General features: G+C 34.1%; 1 protein-coding gene across 6 annotated transcripts in view; it reads left to right on the forward strand.

The window, feature by feature from the left end:
• CSPP1 (centrosome and spindle pole associated protein 1) overlaps window positions 1-12,050 on the forward strand; it is a 266,222-nt gene that overhangs the window by 174,592 nt on the left and 79,580 nt on the right. For all 6 annotated transcript variants that reach the window (XM_027570502.2, XM_027570590.2, XM_027570366.2 and 3 more), the window contains 4 exons: window positions 657-714; window positions 2,405-2,613; window positions 4,944-5,065; window positions 5,419-5,497. In XM_027570502.2, coding sequence (XP_027426303.2) covers window positions 657-714; window positions 2,405-2,613; window positions 4,944-5,065; window positions 5,419-5,497 — 468 coding nt within the window. The remainder of the gene's footprint in view (window positions 1-656; window positions 715-2,404; window positions 2,614-4,943; window positions 5,066-5,418; window positions 5,498-12,050) is intronic.

Raw genomic sequence — 12,050 nt, forward strand, 5'->3', positions numbered from 1 at the left:
ATCCACAGATATTTATATTATGTACGACTCTCAGTGTTTATAATCTTTCTTGTAGAAATACTTGTGAAATAGTAATTATAGTTTACAAATTAGGAATAGATATCTTGTTTCTAGAGAATTTGAGGCCTACTGTTAACTTTTAGTTTTGCCTTTTTTCCTCTATGTTAGAGAAAGCCAGTATCTATTGTCTTATATTAGTCATTTTTAACATCATTTTTATTTTTTTGGTAACATCATTTTCTTAAAAACTCTGTTTAAATAAACTTAAAAAGTATGGTATTAATTTTTAATTTTTTTTACCCTTCCTTTTGCCAACAAAACATACATGTACCCTAAACATTTTTGTTTCACAAGGTAAAGATTTTGTTTTACTTCTGTAATTTATTCTGTGCGAATTACTGAGGCTTTGAAGTGCTCCAGGCACTGGTTTTAAGACTTAATGTAAGTCAATTTACATGTGAAATCTAGTTTACTTTGTACCAAATCAAAAATTTAGTTTTTAGAATTATTTAAGGCTTTTTTGTCAGTGAAAGGAATTACTTGTACTTGAAGATGTTATTACATGGACTCTGTGTTTAAGTTTGTTTTAGTAATGATTATGATTTTGATAGTGTTTACTATAACTGTTTAATACACAGAATTTTAATTTTGTTCAGAGAAAAAGATATGGAACTCAGTGTTGCAGCTTCTGGAGTACGAGACCCTGAGAAATCAGTAAGTGTTTTTGGCATCTTTTAATGTTTACTCTTTCATTTAAATAAGCTTCAGTGGTGGTGGCAGGTGGAGTTAGAAGGTATTGGGGGAAATATAATGGTAGACCAATTTGAGTATTAATAAATTCAGTTCTCATAAAACATAAGTCCTAACTCTTACTTGTTTATTCCTGTAAGATAATTTTTCCTTTTTCATAGGTGCATCATTTTTTTTAGTTTGTTTTAAATTAGTTCTTCCTACTTTGTTCACATGCACTATCCAAGAGAAAGTTATCTCAGTTTAATTTACAACAGATGTTAATATTTTTCTTGAGTTTATCTTACCACTCTTCTTATATTAGAATGATTTCTAAAGAAGCTGAAATCTTTAGTGGTTCTAGTGGTTAAGCATTTTAGTAATTTTTATTTACTATAAAACTAGAGACATAATCTTGTTTTTAATTTTGCAATTCTCATTAAGTGGAATGAATTACATCATTGCAGTTAAGTAAGGAGGAGGTAATAATTTATTGCTCTTCTCAAAATATGCTTTTTCTGTAGTGGGATATGTTGAATTTATTTGCTAAGGGAAGTTTTTGTCTTTGATGACTGAGAAGCTTTAATTTCATTAAAAAGTTCATTCTTAAAAAGAATAGAGCAACTTAAAATTATTCAACTATAGGCAACTTTCAATACACTTTTACCAGTGCTGAGTATATATCCTTGGGTTGTCCATTTAAAGAAGTTTAATACTGTACTAATACCACTCCTAATGTGCTTTTTGACTGCTCATAGAATAAAACTATTAGATTAATCTGAGAAATAATTCCTAAGGAATTAAACATGGTGGGGAAGAAAGGATAATTCCAAAGCTAAATGTATTTTCCTCTATCAGTGAATACCTTTGAAATAGTTTTCACAGTCAAAAATTTCTTTTAAAATCTTGAACTTTTTAATGTAATATGGTAGTATGTTAAACATTTAATTTATAATTACATTAGTATTTGATGGACATTCTTATTTATATTTGAATGAAACAGCCTTTAGAGTGTCAAGTTGCTTTATGAGAATAAATAAATAAAAACATTAACTATAATAGACCATTATTTTTGGGTTTACTTTTGATGTCAAATTTTAGAAAAGAATTCGTAAATGATGTTCTAAAACGGGTTAGGAAACTATAGTCTATGGCCTATTTTTGTAAATAAAGTTCTATTGCAGCATATCCTCACTCATTATTTACATATTGTTTTGGGCTACTTTAGTTCTGTGGTTGAGTTGAGTAGTTCTGAAGAAACTGCATGCTCTGCAAAGCCTGATATATTAACTACCTGGCTCTTTACAGAAAACATTTGCTGACCATTCTAGAGAATACTTGTTGTCAGAAATGGCAGTTGGATAGAGAACTAGCACAGTGTTATAGTATAATAGAGTTTTGTATTTGGAATTAATATCTGGCTCTAGTTTTTGATTATTTATTAATGGTGAGACCTTAGGTGATTTATGTACTTTCAGGGAGTCTCATTTACCCCATTTGTAAAATAAGGATTAGATCCTCAAAGTCTTTTATAGCTATAAAATTCTTTTATTCTGTGACTAAAGTGCTTGTTTGTAGTCTGGGGTAGAGAGTCTTTTGAGGTCCCTTCCACCTTTAAATTTCTACCTTTAAATTTATGATTACATGTAACAAACATTTTTTTTCTTTATTTTAGCCTGATAGACTAAAGCAGTTTAGTGTGGCACCAAGACATTTTGAAGAGAAGATACCACCTGAAAGACCCAGAGTGGCTTTCCAGACACCTCTCCCTCCTTTATCTGCCCCATCTGCCCCATCCATCCCATCAGTTCACTCCATCCCGTCTCAAAATGAAGATTTGCACAGTGGACCCAGCTGCACCCTTGGTGAAATGGTGCCTCCCAGGTGCTTGTTTAAAATGTTTTGTGTTTGGGAATTAGGTAAAGTATCATTATATTTCATGTTTAGAAGGATTTGATGAAGCAGTTAAAATTGTCCTTTGGAGATTTTTGTATGATTAACAGCTTCTATGAAAGAATTTCTCTTGAAATTTGTTTGTGGTGTTGGTCTTTTCTCTTATAAAAACAAGGGAAATCCTTATAACATTCTTTTATTGTTTAAAGATGCTGTAATAGTTTTAGAATGCGTAACTAACTACATTTAGTATTTAGTTTTAGGTTACATTTTGGAATATCTATTATTAAAAACTTTTAACATATAAAAACTATACATTTTCTTCAATTTTGTAATTTCCACTTGGCAAACACTGATTACTTCTTTCAGTTTAAGCAGAAAAAAATTTCTCATGTGGTTCTTTTGTATATATTACTTTATTTTAACTAAATTCTGTTTCCTTCAACTCTTTCTCTGCGATTACCTACAGGCTATGCAACTCACATACCTGAAATAAAAAGTGTTGAGATTATAAAATCTATAACTTAGGTATTAGGGTAAGGATTTGATTTTTATAGGTAAGAGGCATCATGTTATACTAGACTATACATGAAGAAAATTCTCTTGTTAACATTGATATTTTTCTGGGCTGCACTTTCTTCCCTTAGTAGGATCTGAGCTTATTTTTTGCTTACTATTAATGTATTAATCATAAAAGTGTGTTTAATTAGGTGGTTTTCTTTTTTAACATCGATATTTTCTGTGCTGTACTTTCTTTCACTAACAAATTGTAGCACTGTGTGTACTCTGTTTATTAGGTGTTTTGTTTGTTTCAACTGATGACTTCCTGACTCAAAACACTAGGTGGGATCAAAATTACAGAGCATGGTATGATGGTCTCCGCATTGGTTTAGGGATTAAAATGGTTGGCTCCACTGTCTGCATTTCAGGAATACTACACCTTTATTAAACTTTCAGTTTTCTTATTTGTACAAGTGAAATAGTAGTCTTTTTTCCTTACCATACACTTAACAGAGTTGTTGTGAAGATCACATTCTATATAAATCTCTATACAAATTTAAGATACAATGATGTTGACAGTTCCCTTTCATAGCAGTTTCTCAACTGCTTTGTTGACGTATCTATACAGTGACGATAGTAAGGTTAGTAGACACTGAGTGACCAGTAAGTGTGAAAAATATTAATGACAGGAGAGAACCTGAATGCCTTTTTAGCTTTTCAAAATTATTTTGAAGTATTCAACAAGGGATACCTGTTAAGATACACTCAAAAGGGAGGACATTCTAGGATGCCCCCTTTTCTCTTTCTGGCCATTTAAAGGAATTTGCCTTTTCCATTTTTACTATTGGAAAATATTGCCTTGGTGCAGATAGAGAGGTATTTCCTAATCAGCAATGAAGTGCTGAAATAGAGGTTTTTGAATGTTTTAACTTTAGGAAAGACGAAACATTATGTCCAGACTTTACTGTTGATATATAAGTGGCCTCTCTTTCACATTATGGTTGACTTCCTTTGAAAGAACAATAAATTATTTTAGAGTTAAAAAAATACACTCTTTCCCCACAGTCAAATGGAGCCATTTATAATCCCATTTATACCTCTTTGCCTTTTCTTCCTGCACTATCCTTCTCTGTGTGACTCCAGCAACATGGCTGAAGCATTGTCTTTTCTAGAAAGCCTTACTTCTTCTTTCCTCCTTTCCCCTGTGTGATTTAAATGTCCCTGTTCCATATTTCTACAGCACCGTGTATCTATTTGTATTGTTTCACTTAACATGCTGTGCTGTAATTGCCTGTTTATTTCTGTATTATTTGTGGGGAACAGGGACCATGTTTGTTCAATACTGGCATATACTGACTAATTAGAAATTAATTATTCAAGGGCGCCTGGGTGGCTCAGTCGGTTAAACGACTGCCTTCGGCTCAGGTCATGATCCCGGAGTCCCGGGATCGAGTCCCGCATCGGGCTCCCTGCTCAGCGGGGAGTCTGCTTCTCCCTCTGACCCTCTTCCCTCTCGTGCTCTCTATCTCTCATTCTCTCCCTCTCAAATAAATAAATAAAATCTTAAAAAAAAACATTTAAAAAAAAGAAATTAATTATTCAAAGTTTTTGTCTTATATGTGTTGTAACTTAAATTCTGAAATTGGGTAGCACATTTTACTGTTTGAATCCTAATTTTTGATAAGAGATCAGAGCAAGATGGTGGCCTTTTCTAAAGTAGCAATTAGATGTTCAGTAAAATTGTGCAAAAGAATTATATCTTGATTTTAAAAAGTTGCAATGAAATATGAGAAAATTTTTCCAATTTTCTTTTGATACAGGATTGCACCTCTGCCTCCTCCTCCCCTACTACCACCTTTAGCTTCTAACTATCGGACTCCTTATGATGATGCATACTATTTTTATGGGGCCAGGAATACTTTGGATCCCAGTCTTGCTTATTGTAAGTTATCTATAGGCGAAACATTTTTTCCTAGTGGTTCAGTCAGGAAAATTATTTTTTTTGTAAGCAAAAATAAATAAGTTGAGAAACCACAGCTTTACTTAATTCAAATATTCATATTTATTGGCTTAATATGTCCTATTTTAAAACTCAGCTGTATTTCATAGTTACTTGTTTTTTATTTAGCTTTAAGAAATGTCTATTTTGTGATTTCTTGCAATGTTTTTTGCTAACTCCTGAGAAGGAAGTATGAAATTTTTCCCTTAGGTAACATTCAGCATGTGACTTTTTCTTTAGGAATAAAGTGTCAATAAATGGGTACTCTGAAATAAATGTGTTTGTTTTCTTTTAAGATGGTTCAGGAATGATGGGTGTACAGCCTACAGCTTATGTTAGTGCTCCTGTCACCCACAAGCCAGCACAGCCTATTATGTAAGTTATTAAAATAATAATTTCTTTCAAAATTAATTTGTCTTCCATAGAACCTGTATTATTTTTTCCCTTCAGACAGATAGAACTTAACTGTCAATTATTGCATAACTAGTATGTTCAAAGTATTGCTTTTAAGTCAATGTTTCATAGAAAGTACATTTAAAAAATTAAGAGTAACCTCACTTTCACATTAGAAAAGTCATGCATGTATATTAGTGAGAAATAAGAATACAAACAAGCATATGAAAAAAATTGAAATCACCTAAAATCCCATTCATCCAGTGATAGGTGCATCTGCCTGAGCATTTAGGGTGTCTTCTGTAGTCACAAAATCATACACACAACATACACCAATATTATGTTATATTGTATATATTGTTCTGAAATCTGATTTTAAAATTAACAATATATCATAAACATCTTTTCCATGTCAATAAGTATACTTTATAGCATTATTATTTAAAATTAAACTTTTTTTTAAAATTTTTTATTGTTATGTTAATCACCATATATTACATCATTAGTTTTTGGTGCAGTGTTCCATGATTCATTGTTTGTTCATAACACCCAGTGCTCCATGCAGTAAAATTAAACTTTTTATTAGAGATAATTATAGGTTCCCATGATGGAATTATAAGAAATAATATAGAGACATCTTGTATACCCTTTACCCAGTTCCTAATGCTAAGATCTTGCAAAACTGTGGTACAGTGACACAGCCCAACTATACGACATTGGATACAGTCAAGATACAGAACACTACCATCATCACAAGGACCCATTATTATGCCCTTTTCTGTCATACCTAGTTCCTTCCTGTCCCTACTCCCTCCATAGGCACTAGGAACAACTAATCTGTTCTCCATTTCTTTAATATTTAAAAAATGCTATATAAACATGGAATCATATATGTAACCTTTTGGGGTTGACTTTTTAAAATCAGCATAATTCCCTTGGGATTCATGACGTTGTTGCATATATAAATTATTTGTTCTTATTGCTAAGTAGCATTTCCTGGTATGTTTGTACCACAGTTTAAACATTCCATTGTTGAAGGCCATCTAAGTTAGTATGAATAGAGCTGCTGTAAATATTCCTGTACAGGTTTTGTGTGAACATAGTCTTCAGTTCTTTAGGATAATTGGTCAGGAGTGTTATTGTTGGGTTATATGGTAGTTACAACTTTAGTTTTATAAGAAGCTGCCAAACTTTTCACAGAGACTGTACCATTTCACATTTGTATTGGCAGTGTATTTGGAATCTGGTTTCTTTACATCTTTACCAGCATTTGGTGTCATGACTTTTGTTTGTGTCACTTTAATAGGTGTGTAATGATACATCTTTGGGGTTTTAATTTACATTTCCCTAATAGTGATGATGCTTCCCATCTTTTCATGTATTTATTTGCCATCTTTTTATATTTGATGAAAAGTCTGTTGATGTTTTTTACATATTTTATTTTACTTATTTTTTTTAAAAGTAGTCTCCATGCCCAAGGTGGGGCTTGAATTCATAACCCTGAGATCAAGAGTTGCATGCTCTACTGACTGAGCCGGACAGGCACCCGTTTTTTACACATTTTAAATCTTTTTTTCTTAACTGTTGAGTTTTTGAGGGTTCTTGATATATTCTGAATACTAGTTCTTTGTCAGATATAGGGTGTGCAAATATTTTCTGTCAGTCTAAAGCTTGTCTTCATCCCATGAGTAGGGTGTTGCCTAGAGCAAAAGTTTAAATTTTGATAAAGCCCAATTTATCAGTTTTTCCTTTTATGGATCATATTTTCAGTGTCAAATCTAGTATTCTTTTTCTAGGACTAGATCCCAAAGATTTTATCTTGTTTTTTCCTTCCCCTAAAAGCTTTATAGTTTTTTTGCTTAAATCCATGATCCATTTTGAGTTAATTTTTAGGTAAGATGTGAGGCTTAGATGGAAGGTCTTTTTTTTTTTTTTTTCTTTTTTTTTTGGGGAGAGGGCCTGTGGGTGTCTAGCATAATTTGTTAACAAGATTACTTTTCCTCTATTGAATTGCTTTTGCATCTTTGTCAAAATCCACTGGACATATTTATGTGAGTCTGTTTCTGGGATTCTGTATTCTATTCCATTGATCTGTGTTGTGTGCCTCTCCTTAGGCCAGGAGCATTGATTATCATAGTGCTCTAGTAAGTTTTGAAATTCGGGAACTGTTGAGTTCTCCAAGTTTGTTTTTCTTTTCCAGAATTGCTTTGGCTTTTAAGGTCCTTTGCATTTCAGTATGAATTTTCAGATAAGCTTGTCTATTTATGCAAAAAGTCAGTTGAGATTTTTGGTGGACATTATATGGAATCTGTAGACCTGTGTAGTATTATCATCTTAATTTTTATTTCAATTTCTTTATTTTCCTAAAATACACATAAAATAAGATTTACCATTTTGATAATTTATTTTTTTATTTTTTAAATTTATTTTATTATGTTATGTTAATCACCATACATTACATCATTAATTTTTGATGTAGTGTTCCATGATTCATTGTTTGCGTATAACACCCAGTGCTCCATTCAATACGTGCCCTCTTTAATACCCAGTCACCAGGCTAACCCATCCTCCTGACCCCTCCCCTCTAGAACCCTCAAACAAACCCTCAGTTTGTTTCTCAGAGTCCATAGTCTCTCATTGTTCATCTCCTGCTCCAATTCCCCCCTTCATTTTTCCCTTCCTACTACCTTCTTTTAACATATAATGTATTATTTGTTTCAGAGGTATAGGTTTGTGATTCATCAGTCTTACACAATTCACAGCAATCACAATAGCACATACCCTCTCCAATGTCTACCACCCAACCACCCCATCCCTCCCACCCCCCACCACTCCAGCAACCCTCAGTTTGTTTCCTGAGATTAAGAATTCCTCATCTCAGTGCGATCAAATGATACATGTCTTTCTCTGATTGAGTGACTTACTTAGCTTAGCATGATACCCTCTAGTTCCATCCACATCATTGCAAAAGGCAAGATTTCGTTTTTATGATGGCTGCATAATATTCTGTTGTATATATATACCACATCTTCTTTATCCATTCATCTGTTGATGGACATCTTGGCTCTTTCCATAGTTTGGCTATTGTGGACATTGCTGCTATAAACATTGGGGTGCTGTGTGTACCCCTTCGGATCACTACATTTGTATCTTTGGGATAAATACCCAGTACTGCAATTTCTGGGTCATAGGATAGCTCTATTTTCAACTTTCTGAGGAACATCCATACTGTTTTCCAGAGTGGCTGCACCAGCTTTCATTCCCACCAACAGTGTAGGAGGGTTCCCATTTCTCCGCATCCTCTCCAACATCTGTCTTTTCCTGACCTCTTAATTTTAACCATTCTGACTGGTGTGAGGTAGTATCTCATTGAGGTTTTGATTTGGATTTCCCTGATGGCGATGTTGAGCACTTTTTCATGTGTCTGTTGGCCATCTGGATGTCTTCTTTGGAAAAATATCTGTTCATGTCTTCTGCCCATTTCTTGATTGGATTATTTGTTCTTTGGGTGTTGAGTTTGATAAGTTCTTTATAGATTTTGGATACTAGCCCTTTATCCGATATGTCATTTGCAAATATCTTCTCCCATTCTGTCGGTTGTCTTTTGGTTTTGTTGATTGTTTCCTTTGCTGTGCAAAAGCTTTTTATCTTGATGAAGTCCCAGTAGTTCATTTTTGCCCTTGCTTCCCTTGCCTTTGGCGATGTTTCTAGGAAAACGTTGCTGCGGCTGAGGTCAAAGAGGTTGCTGTTTGTGTTCTCCTCTAGGATTTTGATGGACTCCTGTCTCACATTTAGGTCTTTCAACCATTTTGAGTCTATTTTTGTGTGTGGTGTAAGGAAATGGTCCAGTTTCAGTCTTCTGCATGTGGGTGTCCAATTGTCTGAACACCATTTGTTGAAGAGACTTTTTTCCATTGGACATTCTTTCCTGCTTTGTCGAAGATTAGTTGACCATAGAGTTGAGGGTCCATTTCTGGGCTCTCTATTCTGTTCCATTGATGTATGTGTCTGTTTTTGTGCCAGTACCATACTGTCTTGATGATGACAGCTTTGTAATAGAGCTTGAGGTCCTGAATTGTGATGCCACCGGCTTTGCTTTTCTTTTTCAACATTCCTCTGGCTATTCGGGATCTCTTCTGGTTTCATACAAATTTTAGGATGATTTGTTCCATTTCTTTGAAAAAAATGGATGGTATTTTGATAGGGATTGCACTGAATGTGTAGATTGCTCTAGGTAGCGTTGACATCTTCACAGTATTTGTTCTTCCAGTCCATGAGCATGGAACGTTTTTCCATTTCTTTGTGTCTTCCTCAGTATTTTTCATGAGTATTTTAATGTTTTCTGAGTACAGATTCTTTGCCTCTTTGGTTAGATTTATTCCTAGGTATCTCATGGTTTTGGGTGCAATTGTAAATGGGATCAACTCCTTAATTTCTCTTTCTTCTGTCTTGTTGTTGGTGTATAGGAATGCCAGTGATTTCTGTGCATTGATTTTATATCCTGCCACTTTACTGAATTCCTGTATGAGTTCTAGCAGTTTTGGGGTGGAGTCTTTTGGGTTTTCCACATAAAGTATCATATCTGCAAAGAGTGAGAGTTTGACTTCTTCTTTGCCGATTCGGATGCCTTTGATTTCTTTTTGTTGTCTGATTGCTGTGGTTAGTACTTCTAGAACTATGTTGAATAGTGGTGGTGATAGTGAACATCCCTGCCATGTTCCTGACTTTAGGGGAAAAGCTCTCAGTTTTTCCCAATTGAGAATGATATTTGCTGTGGGTTTTTCATAGATGGCTTTTATGATATTGAGGTGTGTACCCTCTATCCCTACACTCTGAAGAGTTTAAATCAAGAAAGGATGCTGTATTCTGCATCTATTGAGAGGATCATATGGTTCTTGTTCTTTTTTTTTTTTTATTAATGTATCACATTGATTGATTTGTGGATGTTGAACCAACCTTGCAGCCCAGGAATAAATCCCACTTGGTCATGGTAAATAATCCTTTTAATGTACTGTTGGATCCTATTGGCTAGTATTTTGGTGAGAATTTTTGCATCCATGTTCGTCAGGGATATTGGTCTGTAATTCTCCTTTTTGATGGGGTCTTTGTCTGATTTTGGGATCAAGGTAATGCTGGCCTCATAGAAAGAGTTTGGAAGTTTTTCTTCCATTTCTATTTTTTGGAACAATTTCAGAAGAATAGGTATTGATTCTTCTTTAAATGTTTGGTAGAATTCCTCTGGGAAGCCATCTGGCCTTGGGCTCCTGTTTGTTGGGAGATTTTTGATTACTGCTTCAATTTTCTTAGTGGTTATGGGTCTGTTCAGGTTTTCTATTTCTTCCTGGTTCAGTTTTGGTAGTTTATACATCTCTAGGAATGCATCCATTTCTTCCAGATTATCTAATTTCCTGGCATATAGTTGCTCATAATATGTTCTTGTAATTGTATTTCTTTGGTGTTGGTTGTGATCTCCCCTTTCATTCATGATTTTATTTATTTGGGTCCTTTCTCTTTTCTCTTTGGTAAGTCTGGACAGGGGTTTGTCAATCTTACTAATTCTTTCAGAGAACCAGCTCCTAGTTTCGTTGATCTGTTCTACTGTTCTTTTGGTTTCTGTTTCATTGATTTCTGCTCTGATCATTATTACTTCTCTTCTCCTGCTGGGTTTTGGCTTTATTTGCTGTTCTTTCTCCAGCTCCTTTAGGTGTAGGGTTAGGCTGTGTATTTGAGAAAGAAAAGAAAAAAAAAAGATATGATCAAATAAGATCAGGCTGGTGAATAGATCAGTGCCACTCACTAGATTTTGGGCATATTTTGGTCTGTTAGAAGAAACTGCCTCCCAAAATTTTAAAGAAAGAAAATCTTAATGTATGTACAAAAATAAGGGTAAATATGATGAATGGATGGAATATGATTATAAAGATGAAAATTATAAAAGATTCTATAAAAGTATTTGATAAGATAAAAAGTTGGTTGAAAAAAGAAAAGAGAAATTAAAAAAAAAAAGGGAGAGAATGTGATCAGGCAGGAGACTAGAACAAAGCCATACAATAGAGATTTAGGGTGTATTTTGGTCTGTTAGAAGAAACTGTATCCCAAAATTTCAAAGAGAGAATAACTTATGTATATACAAAAAATAAGGTTAAGTACAATGAAGGGTTAGAATATGACTAAAAATGAAAAATAAAAAAGGTTTAAAAAAGGGATTGATAAAATGTTGGTTGAAAAAGGGAAAAAGAAATTAAAAAAAAATAGAGGAAAAAAATTAAAGTAACTCTGAAAGACTAAAAGAATCATGGGAAAAAAGCCATGAATTCTACATGCTTTATTCCCCTAGTGCTGGAGTTCTGCTGTTGTCATTGATCGGTAAACTTGGTCTTGGCTGGCCGTTCTTGCAGATCTTCTGGGAGAGGGGCCTGTCGCCGCGGTTCCCAAATGTCTTTGCCGGAGGTGGAATTGCCCAGCCCTTGCCGGTCGGGTCTGGACAAAGTAATCTGCTCAGGTTTGCTCTCAGGAGCTTTTGTTCCCTGCAAGC

Source organism: Zalophus californianus, chromosome 4 (assembly GCF_009762305.2).
Source record: "Zalophus californianus isolate mZalCal1 chromosome 4, mZalCal1.pri.v2, whole genome shotgun sequence".
Taxonomy (NCBI): Eukaryota; Metazoa; Chordata; class Mammalia; order Carnivora; family Otariidae; genus Zalophus; species Zalophus californianus.